The 22833-nt window shown below is 56.5% G+C and overlaps 1 protein-coding gene across 1 annotated transcript in view; it reads right to left on the reverse strand.

Moving 5' to 3' along the window:
* The window catches only part of WNT3A (Wnt family member 3A), a 41029-nt gene extending 18499 nt beyond the window's left edge, over positions 1–22530 (reverse strand). Inside the window, exons 1-2 of the mRNA XM_030296483.1 lie at positions 22460–22530; positions 7982–8223 (exon numbers count right to left, since the gene is read on the reverse strand). Coding sequence (XP_030152343.1) covers positions 7982–8223; positions 22460–22530 — 313 coding nt within the window. The remainder of the gene's footprint in view (positions 1–7981; positions 8224–22459) is intronic.
* Positions 22531–22833: the final 303 nt, after the last annotated feature.

Raw genomic sequence — 22833 nt, forward strand, 5'->3', positions numbered from 1 at the left:
ACTCCTCAGTGTCCTCACTTGTGACCAGAGCCGCCATTCACCAGATAAGGGTTGGATTCAAGTCCTCTCTCCATGTGTGAACACTTAGCATGCCCCTAGAAAGCACTGTAAACATGCCCCTTTTCTCCAGCTCAGGTAACACCTCCTCTGGGAAGCCCACCCAACCATTCAGCACTTCCTTCTGTAGCACCAACTGTGTGCTTGGCACTGCCCCAGTGTCTTCCCTGCTTGCGTGCTGCGTGGGCATCTGCTGTGTGTGACGCGGGACCCACGGTGTACTGAGAGCACCCCGCAGTGCCTGGTGCTTGTCCTGGGACCGTGAGGGTGGGGACGGAGTCAGGAAACGTGGAGCAGCTGTGGGGGCCTGGGCAGAGGGTGAAGGAGGAAATGGAGCTGAAGACCATGAGGACGGAGCCAAGCCGCTTTCAGACTGCAGGGAGCAGGGAGCAGTGAGGACAAGGTGCACAGGCAGGTCTCATGGGCAGGAAAGCCTGTGTGTAGCGGCAGTCCAAAGGGGTGGGGAGTGGATAAGTCCCAAGGAGAGGGCTGGGGAGGAGGTGGTGGTAATGCAGGGCAGAGCAGCGGGGAATGGGTGCAGGGGCCAAGGACCCTCAGAGGCCACCCTGCCTGAGGAGTTTGCAGGCATGTCTGAGCATAACTGGCGGGTTGTGGGTTTGCCCTGAAATGATATAACCTGATGTATGCACATGTCTGAAAGGGATAGAGCTCGTGACCAGGGAGAGTGATGCTGCATCCCAGAGGAATGACGGCTTACCCCAGGGATCTCCCAGGCAGGTCCATGTATCTCGGGGGGCAGTGGGGGCAGTGATGCTGTGTCCAAGCAGAATGACGGCTTACCCAAGGGGTCTACCAGGCATGTCCATGTATCGCTGGGGGTGGGGGGGCATGGAAATGGGGCAGGATCCTTGGATCACATGGGTGCTCCCAAGGCATCCTCACTTCCTCTCTGCCTGCCCCCTTAAACCCACCATCCCCAACTTGTCCCAGGAGGGGACTCCCTCCCGGGCTTCCAGGCCCTGGAGCTCTGTGCAGATCAGGTACATCCAACTCCTTGCTCTCCACAGTGAAAGGCAGACCCAACCGAGCCATGAGCTGACAGATTTTTAAAACTTCTTGATAATAGATCACTATGTGATTTTTGTCACACATAACTCAGGAAAAATTCAGAGAATCGAGAGATGCATCATAGCAAAACTCCCCTGTGTTACCTATTCTTTTGTGTGAATGAGGAACCTCACACCTGGATCTTTAACATTTAAGAACAGGTTGCCCAGTGGTGAAAGACGGAAAGATGCCCCTGAGATCAGGAGGAAATTGGGGTGCTCATTCTGCTCACTGCCGCCCCACATTGTTCCGGAGGCTCCAGCCAGGGCTAGGAGCAAGAAAAAGAAATAAAGCGTATCCAGATTGGGGGGAGGAAGGAAAACTGTTCCTGTTACTAAATGGTATGGAAACCCTATGGAATGCATAACACCTCTATCAGAACAGATAGACCATCAACAACATTACAGAACATGAGGTTGATGTTGGAAACCAATCATCCCTTTCCATGCACAGCCACAAATAACCCAAAGGTGAGATTAAGAAAACGTTTCCACTTACAACAGCATCAAAAAGAGTAAAATACTTTGGAATAAATGAAACAGAATAACTGTAAGGTTTGTGTGCTGAAAACTGCCCCATGTCCCTGAAAGAAACTGAAGGAGGCCTAAGTATATGGAGAGACATTCCATGTTCATGGATTGTCTTAACATCAAAATGGCAATACTCCCCAGAGCGATCTGCAGAGTCAACCCAATCCTTAAAAATTCGAGGTGTTTTCTTTTTCTTTTTTGCAGAAATTGACAAGCTGATCCTGAAATCCATACAGAATGATAAGGGGTCCTGGATAATTGAGCAGTCTTGAAAAAGCAGAGCAAAGTTGGTGGACTCACACTGCTTTCTAACCGTATGACAGAACCAGCAGAGAACAGACATGTAGACCATGGGGTAGAATAGAGGCCAGAAGTCAACCTACACTTCCTTCTCTGGCCTTCTGGTGGGGTCTGACCCAGCCTCACACTGCCTTCCTCCACCACCCAGGGGGTAGCTTCTCCGGGTAGGTCAGGCTCCTCTCTTCTTCCTGACATTCTTTCTCACCTGGGCAGCTGGAACCATCCGGGGGGTGTCTAGGGACATGCTGGACATGCCTTCTCAGGCCACAACACCCCTGGCCACAGGACACCATAGGACCTGTGTGGGTGGCAACCACACCACACATGTGTGCTTACACATGCACACACACATACATGTACATACTCACGCACACATAGGCACACCCACCCACCACACATGCCCCCACATGGCTGATGTGCCACAGTGTCCTGTGACCCTGACTCCTCCCACACATGGCAGCAGCTGTCCCTATGGGGATGACCATGTAATTACCCCAACCAGCAGTTCTGTGAAGTCAGCTGAGTGGCAATTAGTCTCCCATTTTATAGACAGGGACGCTGACACTCCAGGAAGCCAGCTGACTCACCAGTCAAGGTCACATGGTGTGATCCCCCTCCCCTACATGGCCCCTGGGCATGGCCACAGCCACTTGAAGTCGTGGAGCCTCAGGCCCTTGAACAAATGCCATCCAGCACAACCAACCCTCCATGAATGTTGGGTTGCACTCTCAGGAAACCCTTCAGCTCTCCATGCACACCAGTGGTCCCAGGGCTCAAATGTCTCTTGTCCTGCCTTCCTCGGCATACCAGAGGCAGCTTCACTGGTGGATATTCTCCCTAGGGGACCTCAACATGCCACTGAGGTCTGTGCCCCCCTATCTTAGAACCCAGGTGGACCTTTGTAACTGTCTTGGACAACAGAATGTAGTGCTGCATGGCCTCTGAGGCCAGTTATCAAAAGGTGGTATGGAGTCACATCAGCAAAATGGCAGAGTGAGAAGCTCCCAGGGCCCAACCCTCCAGAGAAACATGGAAAAAAGTGAAGCAAAAACTGTCAGAGCCAATGTCATCAGAGTCCTGAAAAGGGGTTCAAGGTGGTTAGCAACCAGGCAAATGCTGACTCCAGGAAAAGGTATCTCTGAAAAGGTTACACAGCCTGCCACCATCAGCAAAGAGAGGTCTTAAGATGGCCAAATGCACTGATCCCACGTAGGTGGATGGTTCCAGAGGGAGGAGAGTAGATGTTCTCTGGAAGAATTTGTCTGATTTGACCTGTCTGGGGGTTCCCTGAAAAATTGATGCCCACCTCAGAACTCTCTTGGGGTGTAACAGTGGTTAAGCAAGGGGTATTCCTGGAAAACACTGAAAATGAAATGAACAAGCTGCTGCCTGTGAAGCAAAAAATTATAGTTGGGGCCAACAATAGACATACTGATCGCCTGGGGGGAAAGGTGGGGGAGAGCTGCTTTGGGGAGTGAAGGGTTTGCAAATCTCCTGTGGACCAGGAGACCTAAAGCCCACGTGCAAACCAAGGGCAGAATGCATACTCAAGAGAGACCTTCAGCTTCCACCTGTGCTGATCTGCTCAGTGCATGCAGGAAGCGAAGGCTAAGTCAGAGCAGTGAGCAGACTAGCTGAGGTTGAAGGCCTGCACAACACAGCCAATCTGCAGAGACCAGAGGAGTATTCTTTCTTCGCTTTGTTTCCCTTTTTATTTCCTCCAAGGCAAAGGAAATTTTTGCCAAACCACAAGCTAAAGAAGAGTCGGTAATGAAACAAGCTAGTACAACCCACAATAAGCACACTGAACTCTGTGGAGGGGAAATAATTTGATCTCCTGAGTGACCATTTATGATAATCACAAGGTACAGATTCCAACAAAAAGTTTCAAGGCATGCAAAGATACAAGGAAGTACAGGTCCTTCATAGGAAAAAGGAAGTTAACAGAGGGTATCTCAAGGAAGCACAAATATTGGATATAGTGGACAAAGACTCTGAATCAACTATCCTAAGTCTGCTCAAAAGGATAAAAGAAACCAGGAGAACACGGTCTCAACAAAGAGAGAATTTCAGTAAATAGAGAGAAATTACAAAAGCAATGAAATAGAAATTGTGGGGCTGACAAGCATGATAACTGAAACAGAATATTTGCTAGAGGTTTTCAACAGCACAGCTGAGCAGGCAAAAGAAAGAATCAGTGACCCTGAAGATAATTCAATTGCAATAATGCAGTCTGAGGAACAGAATGAAATAAGAATGAAGAAAAATGAACAGACCCGTGGGACATCATCAAATGTAGCAACAAACACCACATTGTGGGAGTCCCAAGAGAGGACAGAGAGAAAGGGGCAGAAAGAATATTTGAAGAAACAATGGCCAAAATGTTTCAAATTTGATAAGGAACTTGAATCAATATATCCAGGAAGTTCAACAAATTTCAACTTGGATAAACATAGAGATCCACACTGATACATATTTTAATTAGCTATCAAAAGACAGGGATAAAGAAAATCTTTAAGCAACAAGAGAGAAGCATCTCATTGTGTACAAAGAGTCCTCCATGAGATTAATAACCAATTTCTCATCAGAAACCAGAGTCAGAAGGCAGTGGGATGATATATTTAAGGTACTGAAGGAAAACAGTGTCAACCAAGAATTCTACATCTGGCAAGACTATTTTTCAAAAATGAAAGATTAACCTAGATGAAATGGATACATTCTTAGACACACACAAATACCAGAACTGACTCAAGAAGAAATAGAACATCTGAACAGACCTAAATAACAAGTAATAAGATCAAATCAATAATTTAAAACATCCCAAAAAAGCAAAGCTTCGCTTGTGGACTCTATCAATTAAAGAAGAATCAATCAACACCAATCCTTCTCAAGCTCTTACAAAAAATAGAAGAGGAGGGAACACTTCCTAACTCATTCTCTGAGGCCAGTGTTGCCCTAATACCAAAGCCAGACAAAGACACTACAGGGAAAGAGAACTACAGACCAATGGCCCTTGTACATATTGATGCAGAAATCCTCAACAAAATACTTGCAAACCAAATCCTCCAGCATGTTAAAGGGATTATTGACCATGACCAATGGGGATTTATCCCAAGAATGCAAGGGTGCTTCAGTGTAGAAAAATCAACCAATAATCACACATCACACTAAGAGAATGAAGGAACAAAACCGCATGGGCATCTTAATTGGAGCAGAAAAAGCATTTGATATAATCCAACACCCTTTCATGATATGAAAACGCAACAGATGAGGAATGGAAGTGAATTTCCTCAACCTGATAAAAGGAAGTTATGGAAAATCCACAGCTAACCTCTTACTCGATGGTGAAAGACTTAAGTGCTTCTCCCTAAGATCAGGAATGAGACAAGCTTGCCTGCTGTCGTCACTGCTACATGACATAGTGTGGCAGTGCTGGACAGAGCAATTAGGCAAGAAGAAGAAACCAAAGGTATACAAATCGGACAGAAAAAAGTAAAACTGTCACCATTAATAAGTGATATAATCCTATATATAGAAAATCCTAGGGGTGCCTGGGTGGCTCAGTCGGTTAAGCGTCCAACCTCAGCTCAGCTCATGATCTTGTGGTCCATGGGTTTTGAGCCTTGGGTTGGGCTCTGTGCTGACAGCTCAGAGCTTGGATTCTGCTTTGGATTCTGTGTCTCACACTTTCTCTCTCCCTCTCTCTCTCTCTCTCTCAAAAATAAACATTAAAAAATAAAAAAAAAGAAAATGTAAGGAACCTACAAAAAACCTCTCAGAGCTACAAGACAAATGAAGCAAAGTTGCAAGATATAGGATCAAAACACAAAAATTAGTTATATTTCTATATAGTAGCAATGAACAATCCAAAAAGGAAATTAAGAGAATAATTCCAATTACAATTACATCAAAAAAGATAAAATACTTAGGAATGCATTAATGAGGGAGGTACAAGACTTGTACACCAAAATCTACAAATTGTTGCTGGAAGAAACCAAGGAAGACCTAAATACACAGGAAGGCATCCCATGTTCATGGATCAGAAGGCTTAACATTGTTAGGATGACAATACTCTCCCAAATAATCTCCAGACTGAATGTATTGCCCATCAAAATCCCCAAAACCTTTTTCACAGACATGGAGAAGCTAATCCTAAAATTCATATGGAATTGCAAGGCACCCAATTGCCAAAACAATTTTGTAAAAGAAAAACAGACTGGATGATTTGTACTTCCTGACTTCAAAACACACCACAAAGGTAAATCCATGAAAATAGTGTGGAACTAGCAAAAGGGGAGTCGTATAGACCAAAGGAATGGAACTGAGAGTCCAGAAATAAATCCACACATCCGTGGTCAATTGATTTTTGATGGGGGGCCAAGACCATTCAATGGGGAAAAAAATAATCTGTTCAACAACTGATGGGGCTGGAGTAACTGGATTTCCACATGCAAAAGAATAAAGCTGGACCCCTACCTCACACCACACACAAACATTTGCTCATTATAGATCAAAGATTAAATATAAGAGATGAAACTATAAAACTCTTAGAAGAAAATACAGGTGTAAATGTTTGTAACCTTAGATTAGGCAATGCTTACTTTGATATGACATTTCAATAGATAAGTTGGACTTCACCAAAATTTAAAACTATTGTGCATTACAGGACACGGTTACAACAATGAAAGGATAACCTATACAACTGGGAAAAGATTTGCAGATCATAGATCTGATAAGAATCCATTGTCTAGAATATATAAAGAGCTCTGAGAACCCAACAACAAAAAGACAAGCACTCCAATTAAAAATTAGGCAAAGAACTTGAATAGGAATTCCCCAAAGAAGACATACCGATGACCCACAAGCCCATGAAAAGATGCTCAACATCATTAGGCATTGGGGACACGCAAAGAAAAACCACAACGAGATACCACTTTGCACCCACTGGGATGGCTGAAGGGAAGACACAGAATAACAAGGGTGGTAAGGATGTGGAACTGGAACCCTCGTGCACTGCTGGTGGGAACGTGAGATGGTGCAGCCCCTGTGGAAAACAGTGTGGTGTTTCCCCCAGAACTTACACAGAACAATTCCATGCCTGAGAATACATGCAAAAGATTCAAAAACAGGTATCTAAACAGATACTTGTACAAGAATGTTCACAGCAGCGCTGTTCACAAGAGCCAAAAGGTAGAAATCACCCAAATGTGCATCAGTGACCAATGCATAATAAAATGTGGTCTATCTGCACAGAGAGCTATTACTCATCCCTAACAAGGCCTAAAGTGCTGACATACGCAGTGTGGACAAATCTTGAAAACATTATGCTGAGTGAAAGGCACCTCTCTCCCTCCCCACCTGTCTGTGGGGCCCAGCCACCATATTGCAGAGGCCACTTTTGGGTGTTGTTGCTGAGCATAGCCTCAGCTGCCAGACGTGTCCCAGACCAGGGACCAGCTGAGATGCAGCACTGTTGACCTCTGATTTGCAGGTGTCGGGACATATGGCACATGGTTATTACTGCATAAACCACTATGTTTGGTGAAAATTTGCTCTTCCCCAAAAGTTAACCAACACCCAACCCTCATCTTCTTCTCCTTCCCGGCCCCAGGACCCAGGATAACTCCCTCGGTGTGCCTCTGTGGCCCCCAACCCCTCCTCCCCTCCCTATGTTTTATTGTTTTAATACAAATTTTGTTATTTTCTCTCCAAGACCCCCCTGAAGGCCTGGCTCCTGTGGGAAGCCTGCGATGGTTAATCTCGTCCTCCTGAGACCATACAATTTGCCTTGGGGAAGGGGAAGCAGGAGGGATCTTTGCATTACCCTACTCCTTTTGGAGCTGCAGGAGCCCCTTAAGAGGCTGAGGTCTGCAGGGCACTGCCCGCCCGCCGGAGGCGCCGCTCCTATGCTGAGCACAGGGGAGACACTGAGGTGGGTCAGGGCAGAGCGGCTCCTGGCACTGAAGGGGAGCTGCAAGGACCTACCACATCCACCTGAAGGCCAAGAGGTACGGGGGCCCGCGTACCTTTGTCCAGCACGGGGCCGAAGATGGCCAGGCTGTTGTTGACGGTGGTGCAGTTCCAGCGGCGGCCACGGAACTGGTGCTGGCACTCCTGAATGCTTATCTTGATGCCCTCCGCCACACTGGGCATGATCTCCACGTAGTTCCGGCAGAACCGCAGCTGCTTGGGCACCAGGCCCGGGATGCTGGCACACAGGATGGGCTGAGTGCCCAGGGATGAGTACTGGGGCCCGATGGCCAAGGACCTGGGGAGGAGGGGAGGAGGCCTGATCAGTGGTGCAGCCGCCCTGCCCGCGCTCCTCAGTGCGCACGCGGCCATTCTGCATGAAGGAAGAGCGTCTGCACCCTGTACCTGGATGGTACCAAACATCGTCCAGACGTGCATGAGGCGTGGTGGGAAAGCAACCAAGGAAACGGAGAGTGCAAGCCTGCCTGGTGCTCTGCACAAGTATAGGGGCTGTTCTGTCAGGGTGGGGGTAGCAGGGCAGCGGAGCTTTGGAAACGTGGGGAGCACAGTGTGCGACCGGTCAACCCCAGGGGGCTGCCCAGAGGAGGGGATGTCGGCGGCCAGACAGGGCACAGCAGCGGCTGATCCTTGGGGTGAAAATCACCCTGCACTCACGCCCGCGTGACAGCTGCTCTTGGCTATTTACCCAACAGACAGAAGGCCATGTGCCCTCCATGCCACGTGCCCACGGACATTCACAGCGCTGTGATTAGGATGGAGCCACTTGAGTCTGCACCCACAGGGCGCAAGGGTGAACAGCTGCTGTTCACTCCCTCTAGGAAATGCAGCCCAGCGTGCTTCTGACAGGTAGCAGGTGCCAAGGGGACACCTGGCTCGGCCAGTGTGTGCCTGCACCTCCGACTGTGGCCGTGGCCATGAGCAGTCGTAGATGAGGACATAAACCAGGGCTGCGGTTCCTCCTGAATTCCTGTGGGAGTACCCCCCTGAGAAGAGGTGCAGAGGGAATGTCTCGGGGATGGTTCCCACTCACTGTGCACCTATGAAATTTAAGTTAAGTTGAACAACAAAAGAGAGAGAATTTTGGCTTTCCAGTCCCACCAGCTGCACACAGCTGTGGCTACCGAGCTGGACGGTCAGATAAGGGAGATTTTGGTCCCTGTGGAAAGTTCTATCAGACAGCACCGGCCTGGGGCGATGGAAGTGCTCTGTGTTGGTTACACACGCGTTTATGTCTTGAGGCTGACTAAACCATGTCTGTTTTACTGTATGGACTTGCATCTTGATTTCAAAGAAAGAACTGTCAGGTCCTTTTGGGGGCAGAGCAGAAAGAGCTTCTACAATTGTATGGGTGACAAGTTGAAACACCTGCCCGGACCCGTGGGGGACGCTGGATCCCACCACCTGTGGACACGTCGGCCCAGTCCTGTGGGGAACACTGGATCCCGCCACCTGTATACTCCTCGGCCCAGTGCCCCAGGCGATCCTGCTGCCTGTTCACGGTCTCCCACGTGCTCTCCACTCCCACCTCAGGAGCCCATCTCTCTGCTTCCTCTGGGCTGCTGGGTATGCTGCGTCCCATGCCTGGAATGAAGATCTAGAGCAGCCCCTGGCCTGGCAGGGAGGCCCCTGCTTATCTGGTAATTTACTCTGGTGGGCTCCCGGAGGGAAGGCCTGACTCTCCTTTGTTTGGAGGGAGAGACGCCTCAGCTGAATCCCCAGAGGCTCTTCTTGTTTGCTTCGGGGGGGGGGGGGGGGGGGACCCAGCACCCAGAGAGAAGGCAGGTGGGAGGCTTCTGTATGTCTGAGCCGTCCACATCCCTGCATGATGACACCGCTGTTCCAGATGTCCTACGTGGAGTCTAACCTGGTTCCAACCAGCTGTGGTGAGAGCCATAGGAAGCAGGGACTCACTGTCAGAGAAACAATCCTCCCCCCTGGAAAGACTCTGGAAATACACAGCAGATCCTCCCGCCCGCCTCCTGCTCCCCCCACCCCCCCCCGCCGCCCGTCCTTCCCTCCTTTCCCAAACCTTCAAGACCTCCTTGCCAGTAGGCACCAGCCCAGCCCTCCAGCACCTGAGGCTGCCTCCTGGCTGCAGAGAGAAGCTTCCTCAGTGCTGTCCTGCCCGATCCAGATCTGTCTGCTCTCCCCACACAGCCTGTGGGCCTTGTGCAGTCACACTGGCCTCCCTGCCTCCAGCAGGCCCTCCACTGCCCCTGTGTGGGTCACCCTCCTGGGCTCCCTGTGCAGCACCTCTGCCTCATTTAGGAAGCCAGCTGGGGAGCAGGCCACTGGCTCTGGAAGTCCCACCTCCACTTGTGCTCCCCTGGCCAACTCCCGACAGCGTGTGCTCCCCCACATTCCTGGGTGGACCACCACATTCACCCTGTCCTCACCTCCCCCCCTCCTCCCCAAGAACATCTCCTGAGAACTAAAACCTATCTCTCTGCAGCCAGATGCCTGAGCCAAGCCTCCCTGCTACAGGCAGCGGGTCCTGTGTCCCTGATCTTCCATGCCCTCAGTGTCTTGGGTCCCTTCCACTTTCGAGCCCCAGTATCTGACGGCCCTCCCTTGGCGTGCTCCCCACCGGTCCTGTCTGTCCTCACCCTAGTGCCTTGATGAGCAAACCGGCCAGGACCCCGTGTCAGACACCGCAGGCCACACCATTCTCGAGTATGTCTGTGTCCCTGGCCTGGCCTGGGATGGTGGGGCCGGGCCATTGCTTGTGGGGAATGGGGCAGCAGGGCTGGCTCGTTCCCTCGCTCATTCCTTCATTACACACAGACCCTACTGAGTGCCAGTTGCCCGGCCATCTTTCTTCCACACCCACCCCACAGTCCTGAGAACCTCAAAGTTTCCAGAAAGCCCAACCATCTGCCTCACCCCTGTGTGGTCTTTCTTCCCCAGAAAGTGTCCTGTGATCTGGGCCTGGCTCTCCAGCACCCTGGCCTGCACGGACATCTGGGAAGGGAGACCAGAGGCAGGGGCCACTCCCATGGGGACCCCTGCGCCGACCTGGGCCATGAGCATCCCAGGGGGCTGGCAGAGCAGGTGGGCGGTGGGATGGGAGGAGAGCTCGGCTCGTGGGCTGACCAGTGGCATGCAGGCCAACATCAGTGTTCTCTGCCCTCGGGGAAGGACCCTCAGCCTGTGGGTGCAAGCAAGGCCTCTAGGCTGACAAGATGGGCCTGGCCAGGCTGGAGCACAGGAAGCGGGCAGAGAGGCCAGGGGGCGCAGGGGGACGGTGTGGGGAGAGATAGGTGGCATCTGTCCTGTGTTCCCTCCACTACTCAAGCTTGCACAGAGAATCTGTAAATACAGGGCGAACTCCCCCAGCCTGTGCTCCTTCAGAACATTGCCACCAGCACTGCATGTCCAGGCCACTCCTGCCGGGTCCTATGCCTCCCACCCACCCACCATGCTGCCTCTGTCCTAGCTCCAGGGACCCCAGCCTGGGTCAGTGCGTGTGCCGTGCGAGGGTGGCTCTGCCCACACCTGCCTAATGTCAGGTGTCTGCCTCCACTGTGAGGTATGTCTTGAAGTGAACCCTCCTCGTGTTCCCACCGTCCACACGCATGCAGCATGCTCCAGGAGAGGTCACATGCCCTTCCCCCTCGGCACCACCGGATGTCAGCAGGAACTGTTGAGGTGACACCCTCCCTAATGAGTGGAGGGACCCAGGGGGAGGGTTCTGGAGAAGCAAGTAGCCAGGCCTTGTGAGGACACAGCTGGAAATAACACAGGGCGGGACCTGAGTGGGGGTGGTGGGGTACTCTTTCAGGATCCTTCTTCAGCCTCTACGGCCCTCCCATACAGGAGTCCACCTCTGTCTCCCTCTGGGGGAGGCCTGGCTGGTCACCCACGAGGCTCCTTTCTGCCTCCGACCAAGATAGAACTGCTGTGGCTGGTCCTGGAGGCCACACCGGGCCAGGGAGGTGACCGTGGGAGCCAAGCTGATGATTTTCTATCCGTGCACCTTGGAGCATCCAGGAGCCCAGGAGAGGTGCTTTGGGGGCCAGTTGGTGGGCGAGGCTGGGGACCAACTGTCCCAGTTTCCCCAGGACTGTAAGCTCAGCTGGTCACCCTCAGTGAGGTTGCCCTTGCCCCTGCACTCCCTGAACCAGGATGCCTCACTGATGCAGGACCACACAGGCCGTGATTTCACACAGATGTGGACCTCTCGCTACTGATGAGCCGGCCCGCGTGCTCGCGGTCAAAATGAAAATGTGAGATGAACAGATGGGTGCGTGGAGGCAGTGGTCAGCAGCGGGACAGCCAGGCAGAATAGCCCGGGGCTGTGGGCACACAGATGTTCCCGCAGCCATTCCAACCGTGGGCTGTTCTCCACAGGCAACACTTGGAAGGTCTGACGTCACGGTCTGGTGCGGGGCTTTCCGATGGGGGCTGGCTTCCTCCAGCTTGTCCTCTGTGGTCACAGCCTTGCTTCAGTGAGGAGGGGTGGGGAGGGTCTGCCAGGAGGAAACTCACTCACTCCATTTCTCTCTTCTTTACTTGGAGACTTGGGACGCGTGGAAAAGAAAGGCATCCCTTAGTTCAGACACACTCCGTCAGGCCTGTGGTGCTGGCCTCCTGGCCAGATGCCAGAGCCAGGACTCATGCCGGGCGGAGGCTGGGAGGGGGACAGAGAGCCCAGAGCCTGCCCCCCCCCCAGGACCCCTCAGCTCCCAGGTCAGAGCCTGCCTTCCATCAGGCTTCCCTTATGCCCCCCAGGCCATGCCTTGGGGAGAGCAGAGCCGGGACTTCCCAGCTCACAGCTTCTGGCAGCAGCCTGGTTCCGGGGTGCTGAGTCAGCTCCTGCCCCCCCACCCCCCTTCCAGGGCAGGCCCCAGCTCGCCACATCCTGGAGCCAGGCATCAAGGCCAGGGTGCCAGCCCAGATGCCGCTCCAGCTGTTCCAGCCCTCTGCCCCACCCCCACCCCCAAGCCCTGTCTGGGTTCTTCTCACACCCACGCCGGACCCCATGCCCGATGCCCCTTGGACTGCTTCCGGAAAGTTTCCTCTGCCCCAGAGGTGGCCAGGGGAGGATGGAGAGCTGGGAGCTGCCGGTCCCACACAGAAGGGGGCTGGCATTGTGGGTGAGAAGCAGTCAGGGGGGCTTGGCGGGACACCGGATTGTGGCTTGGCCTCGAAGGCAAAACCCAGTCATTAAAAAAAATCACATTAAAAATTTAGCTGGTGTTCACGAACCTTAGTGTGGTGATCATTTCATAATATATACATGTATCACATCATCATGTTGTACACCTTAACCTCACACAGTGTTATCTGTCAGTTATGTCTCCATAAAGGTAGGGAGAACATCCACAGTGGATGTGCACTATCCCCCCATACTCCCGGATCCAAATTCCTCATATACAGGGAAGGTAGATGTCCTCCATCCATCAACACTTGGGAAACCGCAATCTCTAAGTCCCTCCTCCCACACCCTCCTGGGAGGAAGCGGGGCGCTTGGGGTGAGGCCAGGAGCAGAACAGGAGGGCAGGGAGAGGCTCCGAGCCATGCAGTGGCTGCCTCCAGGGGATGGTGATGTACTGGCCTGTCCGAGGGCCTTGCCAGGGGCTGGAGGCAGCACTGAGAGGTAGAGGGCACCACCATCCCCGTGCCCTTTGTTCCCCCAAGTTCTCTGAGCACAATAAAATGCAAGGGCACTGAATGCACTCTGAACTCCTGAGTCATATCCCGGAGGAAAGGACATCCTGGAAAGGTGGTGATGTCAGCCTGCGCTGGCTGATGGTAAGGCACCGGTGGTCACTCCACCCTGTGATGAGAGCGATGTGAGCATGAAGGGATGGGTAGGGGCAGGCTCTCGGTGGTGCTGTCAGTGCCGGGGTGGGTAGGGGTGGGACAGACGGATGAAGATCTCCATGGTGCTGTCAGTGCAGGGGTGAGTTCAGGTGGACTCTCCGTGGTTCTGTTGACCAAGCAGAGGAGCCAGAAACGGGACTGAGTTGCAGCACAGGGTAAGCGAGCGAGCCCACCCGGTGGTTGATCAATGCCTGACTGTCATATCTGCTTTCTCCTGGTGACATTGGCTCCCAGGCCCATCACTGCTGCCCTTCGTCAGAGGCAAGTCTGGTTGCTGTTCACGGTGGGTGCAAATACCGATATCATTTCCCCGTCCCGGGGGTCCCACACCCCGAGCTTCTAGGAGGGGCTGCGTGGCTGTGCACCCTGGGAAGGAGGCACTCCCTCCAGGCCCAGACACTGAGGGGCCCCCAGAGGCCCCACCCCGCTGCCGTGCCATCGGGACCGTGACCATAGCCAGGATGCCAGGCCACACTTACAGACGTAAATCAGGATCACCTATCTCACACGTGCTTTCAAAGCACAGCCTCTGTCCAGGAGGAGAGGTCAGAGATGTTGGGGCATCCAGAGCAGCCGCTGGCTCTGTGCCAGGAGCCCATGTCCCTGGACCAGAGAGGCACCCCCGCCCCAGGAGCTAGAACGATCTGGCTGGCAGTCGCCAGCACGTGGGGACTGGGTCCCCCGAGCCCAAGGACCCACACGTGACAGTGGGCGAGGTCAGGAGCTCACTCTCCCCCAGACGAGCTAGCACTGTGAGTGAGGCTCCAGAGACCACAGTGGGGACCACAGATGAGCCACCCAGATGTGCCACCTGCTGAGTGCCACTGTGTGCCGTTTGAAGCTGTGGAGTCTGGCCACTTGTAAGCGGCAAAGGGGGCCTACTGTCTGCTACCTGTCCCCACAAGCTGCTCACACCCAGGGGACAGAACTTCCCCAAGCAGTCGAAGGGCCTCATCACCTGGGCACCTTGGCCTTTGTGAGTCTCTCCTGCCCCTTCCTATCCCCCCATAGGCCCCACTGGCACCATCATGTCACCTGTGTGGCCTTGCACTTGGCTGGCCCAGTGCGTGACTCCCTGTGACCCTCGCAACCTTGTGGATGGCACCCTGGGACCTCCTGGACCGGGAATCTCGGCCCAGATGAAGACACCTGTCTGGCATCCATGTGTTAATATGACTGGATGGCTCCTAAGGGCCCCTTTCTCTCCATACTCCGATGCCCTTAAAATGCATTGAACTCCAGGCTTGCTGAATAGCATTTAGGGACCAGAGTCTCAGGCAGTGTAGGCTGCCCCAATGAACACCATGGACCAGGGGGCTTACACAAAACATATGTATCCCTCACAAGTCTGAGGCTGGACCTCCAACATCCAGGTGCTAGCACATTCGGGGTCTGTGGGGACCCCCTTCCTGGGCTCCTTGAGATCCTCACGTGGTGGGGACAGAGAGAGCCCTGGGCTCTTGTTCTCCTTATGAGGACATGAAGCCCGTCACGGGTCCCCCTTCCTAACACTGTCACCTGGGCTCATGCATGAATCTGGGGGGTGGGTGTGAACATGGGTCTGTGACAAGTCAGATATATGTTGCAACACACAGCCAGCACTAAAGACCCTCAGCACCACTAGTCTCTGGGGCCCCACTCAGCCCCGTGTCCCCTGCAGGATGGTCACAGAAGGGTGACGTGACTGGCAGCCTGTGCCTGCCCCCAGCCAGCTGCGTTAGGACCCACTGTGCCTCAGTTTCCCCTGCTGACACGCAGGTATGCAGCTGTCTCTCCTGATGTCGGCACAGGGGCCACCCAGCTCCAGGTCCCAAGGAGGTGAACCCGGGGTCTCTGCCCCGCACTGTGAGGGGGCCCAGGACCTAGCCTCACAACCCTCAGGCACCACGCTGAGCTGTCACTGGGTGTCGGGGCTTTGGGTTAAACCCTCATCTTGCCCTCGGCCTCACAGCTGTTACAGGTGTGTAAATGGCTCCAGACAGGGACGGGAGGGGTGGGGGTGCAGCCAGCCGCCCCTCACTTACACCTCTGTCCCTCTGTCTGGGTCACAGTGAGGCCCCGACCCTACTACTTCCTTCACCCTGCACCTGGTGCCGTGATTCAGCCTGTGAGGAATGAGAGCACTTCTCCACAGTGCAGGGAGCCATCCCAGAAGGTGCCCACACCCGGCTGCATGGCCGGTTGTCACGCCCGATACCCTGAAGGCCCCTCAAACCCAGAGTCCCCTGACCCTGAGACACGGTCCTCCTCCTCTGAGCCTCTCCCCGGAGTCCCAGCCCTGAGAGACTTTCTGCAGGGCCGTCCACACGGCTGAGGGGCCAACGTCCAGGAGCAGGTGGCGGTGGCCCCGCCTTGGACCTGGGACAGGGTCCCTGAGCTGCAGACCACATGTGGCGGAGAGGCCGGCTCAGGCAGAGCAGACACGGCGCCCCCACAATCCTGGGAGATGTGTGAGGCACTCAAATGGAAGGTGGCCCACTAGGGAGTGTTCCAGGGTCCGGGGAACACACGGTTGCTTAACAGTTTAGCGATAGCTTGTTTCTCAGGAACCAGGGGATGTCACCTTCAACCCAGAGCGCACATGCGTGCGGCCTGGAAAGCGGCCCCTGGACTCCAGTCCCAGCCTGTGGCTGGGGCCACGTGAGCCGCGCCTGCCGCCCGCCAGCGTTAATGGTTTTCTCCCTCCCGGGAGGGCAGCGCTGTGGAAGTCTGGGCGCCTTGCCAGGCCATCCTGCTCAGGGTGGAGCGGAGGCGCTGGCTGTAACACGCAGGGGAGGGATGGGCTGATGGCCGTCACCCGCGGGCTTATATCGCGATGGTGCAGCGGGGGTGGAGGGCACAGAAGCGGCTCTGGGCAGAGGAGCCCCACTCGCCCCACAGACGCAGGAGGCACCTGTGCACTGTCCCTGCAGGTCTTGTGGGGCGGCAGCCTCTTACGTGTCTGTGAACCTGGCTGGGTTTCCTCCTGCAGTAAATCTCAGCAGGCACAGGGTGCCTGTGGGCTGTGGGCTCTGCTCCATCCTCGCCTGTGGCCCTGTGTGCTCCGGGGTGAGCAGAGACTTTGTGAAGTTCCCAAGGACTGTGGGACCACATCTACCTGAGGCTCCAGAAGGGGCTCTGAGCAGTGGGATGGCATGTCCATCTGCACCTTCTTGAGGAAGCGCTCTGTGGCCCCCGCCCTGCTGGCCCCCTTCTCCAGGCCCCGCAGAAGCCGGCAACGTCTTCTCTTGTCCTTCGAGGACACAGAGCTGCACATGGGCCCCGGGGGAGCAAGGAGGTCGGGGGCCCACACTCTCCCTGTGGGCCTCTGCCCAGGAGGGCTCTGGCTGGTCCCATGGCTCTCTGTCTTGGGGACAAGCTGTGAGGTCTCGCCAAGCCCTGAGGGCTCCCTAGAAGACGAAAGGGGTCTGTCCTGTCTGTATGGAGCCGTCTGGGAGCCACAGGGGCCACGGACTCCTCCAAGGGCATTCTCTCTGCACTCTCCATGCACTGGGGACCACTGGGAGACCCCTACTTGCCTCCACGCTCCTGCCCTCTTCTGCCTAGAAGACCCCTGTGGGAGTTTGTGCAACTTGGGCACTGGGAGGGCCCGTGGGGGGTTGCTGCAGGACCCTGGTCCGTGCTGGGTCCCCTCCCTGCCTGCACCCCCCCCCAGCCCCGCCGGCTGAGCCGGGATTACTGACACATACTTTGAACAAGTCCTGGCAGGCGGGCAGAGACTCCTGTGCCCACGGCCATGCATTTGCCCGCTTCCCTGGGCGGCTGCAGCACGTTTTGTTGGGGAAGGAATGCAGAGGCACCAAAGCGTGAGACACCTCCAGGGTGTCACCTGGGGAGGCTGTGAGGGAGACCGAGGCAGCGCTGCCCAGCGTGCTGTGGGGATCTGGCCCCAGAGCTGGGAAGTCAGCCAGGAGGTGTCCTGGGAGGAGCCCAGCCAAGGGGCTTCTGTTTTTCACGGGAAAGATCCATCATTCACTCTGGAGGGGGGGTGTCAGGTCTCCGGGGACGGCGGGCTCTGCCTTCCTGGGCCTCCACTCCTGCTCCCCATGAAGTGCAGCTCACCACCTCCCAGCACCGTGTGGGCACGACTGTCACCTTCAGCAAGCCCATCTGGAGCCACTCCGCCTCTGGAGACTTCTGAGCCCTTCACCTGGGCTTGGAAGGAGCAGATGCAAACTCTCGCATGTGGACAGTGCTGGGTGGCTGACTGTGGAGGGACGCTGGTCCACAGGCAGGATCCCCCACCCAAGCCTGCCGGGCAACGTAGAAGGTGTTCCCTGACCTTACAACTTGGGTTTGGGGTTTTTCAAGTGTCCAACCCACTATTACAAAGTGCTGCATGAGAACAGTACATAATACAAAACCCAACAGGTCACAACAGCCAGGACATCCCCAAGCGTCCCCTGTCTTCCATTTCTGTTCTTATTTCTTCACGGACAACTGTCCCAGGATGGGCCCCGGGGGCCACTTGCAGCGTGACTGCTCCTTTCATTGAGGCTCCTGTCCTGGGCCACGCCCGCCGGCCCCTGGGGGCTGGAGATCTGTACCCGGGAGCTGGGAGGGAAGCACAGCTTTACAGCTTTTCTCTAACTAAGACCATTTCCTCCATCTCCTCCCCCATTGTATTGCCTGCCACAAAGGATTCTAGCAGGTTTATGCAAATAAAACAGAAAATCGTCTTCTAAAACAGCGAGCCCAGTGAGACACAGGGGACACCCTGGCTGGGAGAGACAGTCTTGAGTGTGTGGGCGGTCAAGTCGGGGGAGCCCCAGGTGGGGGTGCAGATGTGGACCTGGTGGTTCTGACCATGCGTGTTTCACCTGTGGCCCTTTCTCACGTGGCCCCTTGATATAAGGATGGCCACTGGTGGGCTCCCCGCACCCTGAGATCCTACAACACCAGAGGAGTGACACCATCTGGTGTCTGGATTCCTCTGATCTTATGACCTCACTACTGTCCTCACCAGCCTCAGGGCTAAAGAGAGAGGCAGAGAAAGAGGGAGAGAGACAGAGACAGGGAGAGACAGAGACAGGGAGAGATAGAGAGACACAGACAGAGACAACAAGAGACAGAGAGAGATAGAAACTAGGAGAGACAGAGACAGCGAGAGACAGAGAGATAGAGATAGGGAGAGATAGGGAGAGACAGAGACAGGGAGAGACAGAGAGACAGAGAGAGACAGAGACAGATACATAGCGGCAGGCAGACTGGAGAAGTGAGCGGCAGGGGTGCCCTGGGGAGGGGCGCAGGGGTGCAGAGTCACCAGAGGCAAGGCAGCTCCGGGAAGGCTTGTGTGTGGGCCCTGCTGTCTGAGCAGGTGAGCCCTCCGGTCCCAAGTCATCTGACACAGGCCACCCCTCACCCTGGTGGCTCACCCCTGGGGCCATAGTGGCGCCTCCAGAATGCTCCTGGCTGGCTACCCTCTCTGACCTCAAGTGCACCTGCACCCCACAAACACAGAGGAGACCCATGTGGGGGCCCGAGGGGCGGCACGGGACAGGGGCATGCAGAAGAAGCTCTGGGAGGTGGGCAGGCTTGTTGCTTAGTTGGCCTTCCAGGTGGCAAGCAAGGCATAGGGGCCAGATACTCGCTTTTAGCTGGGAGTCCCCTGTCAGGAAATCTGTGTGGGGGCAGTGGTTAGGGACGGTGAGATGACTCTGGTGGGGGGCGGGGGGAGAACCAGGGAGCACTGCAGTGGGAGCACGTCCCAGGCCACAGATCTGACCCGGGTGGCTTCACAGGGGAATGTCCTGGGTCAGCCCGGGTGGCATCTGCTCCCAGCACAGAGGCTGTGGAACGCAGGGTCTGACTCAGACGGGTGAGGCTTTTTGTGCTGATGAAGACAAGGCAGCTAGCTGCTGGCCACTGGGGCTGTCACTGCAGGGCAGTGAGGGAGTGAGGTGGACGGCAGAGGGCAGGCTGGCCAGAACAGGCAGGACACGGTGGGAATGGGGCAGAACAGCCTGGTGGGGGCAGTGGGGGGCCTGGCCTCTGCTAGGGGCCCAGGTTAGGCCCAGGGGGCTTACAAGATGCCTGCAGCCCAGACTCAGGGACACAGGAGGAAGGGGCTCAGAGCACGGCACAGAGCTCTGGTGCCTACAGAGTACTGTTCTCCGTGATCCGCGCATCCTGTGTTTGCTTAGTTCTAATTCCGTGACACTCCTGTCTGCTCAGAGGAGTGGTGCAGCCCTGTCACCTCTCTGGTTCCTTCCCTGGGAGCCCCCCCCCCCATCTGTCACAGGATCGCATAAGGAGCCCACAAGGCACGCTCTCAATGTTCAGGTCGTGGGACTGTGACCGGGTCTGGGCTCCGCAGGGACCTGCCCCTGGCACCGAGGGTGAGGGCCGGGTGAGGGGCGCTTCCGCCCCGCACTGGGGAGCGGTGGCTTTGGGATTCCCTACAGGGCGGCGGCCAGCTCCTCCACCCTCCCACCAGGAGCCACACCAACTTCAAAAGCCTAATTACTCCTGATTTGGGCTGTTTCCTCAGCGTCCCCGCAGGTGAGAAAGCCCCCGTTACTTTCACTTTTATATGCAAGGTGTGGGGAGAAGGGGGGTTGCCGTAGCTTCGCTGGGGGAGGGAGGGAGAAACGGAACAACCAATTAGGGGAGGCTGAGCGTGAAGGTGAGAAGTTATAAAGAGAGGGTCCCTCAGCCGCACTGGGGGGAGGGAGGGCTGGGGAGAGGAGGGGCCGCGGGGGGGAAGGTCCTCCAGGTAGGGCGTGCAGACAGGAAAGCTTTCCCCAGCTAGAAAACCCTGAGTCTCTCCCTGGGAGCCGTCCTTCCGGTCTACTTGGCCTGGGAGCCTGTGGGGGTACAGCTCCTTCCCCTGCGGCTGGCCGGGGCAGAGAGGACGCAGGAGGGTAAATCCGCTGTCCCCAGGGAACCCTGAGACTGTGTCCACCACAGACGCTTCTCCTCAAGAAGCAGAATCCCCAAGAGTGAGAATCCCACCAGGAACAGAGTTGGGGTTCGGGGGCACCCTTCTCTCTGGGGCCAAGGGCTGCTCCAGAATCTTGCTGGGGTGGATTGCCCGGAGGAAGGGCCTCTCCCGCTGACCTGGGAAGCGCAGGGTGCCGAGCAAGTGCGGGTGCGCTCACATGGAACACATGTGGTCGGGGTAGAAAGGGGGGCATACCTGTGTTTGGGGGGGGTGGTAAGGCCAGGGAGCCTCAGGGCCAACAGGACAAAGATCCCGAGGTGTGGGGTGGCCAGGAGGCTGGTGACAGGGCCCTTCCTTTCGGGAGGAGCGCGGGGGCGAAGGGCGCTTCCTCCTGTGCCCAGGAATGCGGCGGCGGGTTCTAATTAGAAGCTTGCTCTGGAGCGGGTGGCCTCGGGGCTCTCTCGGACGTGCCCCCCAGCTCCCCGCGGCCGGCGAGGCGGGCGTCAGGGTCCCCGAGGCCGCAGCCCACGCTCCAAGGCCACAGGGCGCTGCAGGTGCGGCGCGCGCCGGTGAGGGACGCCCCGGGTCCCCGAAGAGCGGCCCAGCAGCCTCTCCCAGGTCCCTGGACTGGCCCGGGCCTCCCCTCCCACCCCGCCCCGCCCCGCCCCGCCTGGCTGCGCCTGGACCCGCGTCCCCAGCCAGGCGCCCCTGCTCCTGAACCATCTCGAAGAGAAAAATTATTATCGGATTAGATGTACTTCGGCTCGCTTGGTTCCCCCCACCCCTTCCCCTCGGCGTAATTATTATAATTCCAAGCAAGCCGTCGGAGAAGGTTCCTGTGTGTGTGTGTGTGTGTGTGTGTGTGTGTGTGCGCGCGCGCGCGCCCGCCCGCCCGCAAGCATGGGTGTGGGGAACCTTCTCTGGAACCCCGGGTCTTCTGGTCTCATGCCCCCACTTGTGACCCTCAAATCTTGGGCTTCTCAGAGCGCAACGCCGCATACTGCCTTCCCCCTTTCCCTACCGCCGGCGACCCTCCCGGTGGGGGCTCTGCCAAATCAGATCCCGAAGGGATGGTAACAGTGATCCCCCCCCGCCCCACACACACACCATATCTGTGCAGTAGACACTCGGGACCTTTCCTTTGGTTCGTCTACATTTCCATCGTCAGATTGAGGAAGGTCTAACTGAAATGTGCCTCCGACGGGAGGACCATGCAGAGAGAGCCCCAGCGGCCCCTCTTTCCTTCCCCGTTCAGACAGGGGCTCACGAAGAAACCCCTCGGATCGCGCCCCCCGCACCCCTCCCCCCCGAGCCTGAGAGGCCAAGGCTGGTGCTGGCCCCAGGGTCCTGGCCCGCCACTCCGGGCAGGTCCCGCTGTCTTAACTGCGCTGGTGCCCCAAGCTGTTGGGTCTCGTCTCACCGACTTTGTTTGAAGGTGTGCGTGCGCGTAAGACCGGGTCCGTAAGGAACGTGTCCTTGTCCCCCGCGCTGCGCCCAGCTCGCCCGCCCAGCTGCTTCGGCTTCGCGCTGCCTGGCTGTTGGTGCCATCTGCGCAGACAGTGTTCCCGCCTCTCCCCAGCCACTGCGCCCTTTCCGACGCCGGGGGCCCCTCTAGGCCCGGGACACCACTGTCCCCGGAAGCTCCGACACCCGCGTCCCAGCCCTGGCCCGAACAGGTCGAAAGTGGCCGCCAAGGAAAACAACCCGCCAGTGCCCCGTGGAGCCGCAGGGGCAGGGCGCGGGCTCCGGGCCACCGCGGGGCCCTGCCCGAGGGGACGGCGGCGGCTTGGGGCCGCTCACTCACCACCAGATCGGGTAACTGCCCAGCGCCTGCTTCAGGCCGTAGAGGAATAAGAAGTATACGAGCAGGGCCATCGCCGGGCGGGAGAGCGCGGAGGGCCGGGAGTCCGCCCCGAGAGCACGGGCGCCGGGGCGGGCCGGGCCCTGGGAGCTGGCGGGCGGCGGTGCTGGGCCCTCCTGCGGCCGCGAGGTGCGCGGGGTGCGCGGGTGTGCGCCGGTGCGCGGGCTCCGAGGGCGGCGCTGCGCCAGTGGGCCGGCGGCCGGCGGCGGGCCGGGCCCGGCGGCGCGGGCCGGCGGGGCTGGGCATCCCGCGGGGGCCCCCCTCCATGTTGCCCGGGCCAGGGCCGGCGGGGGCGGCAGGGGCGGGCGGGCGGCCCT

The sequence above is a fragment of the Lynx canadensis genome, chromosome A1 (assembly GCF_007474595.2).
Source record: "Lynx canadensis isolate LIC74 chromosome A1, mLynCan4.pri.v2, whole genome shotgun sequence".
In the NCBI taxonomy this organism is placed as follows: domain Eukaryota; kingdom Metazoa; phylum Chordata; class Mammalia; order Carnivora; family Felidae; genus Lynx; species Lynx canadensis.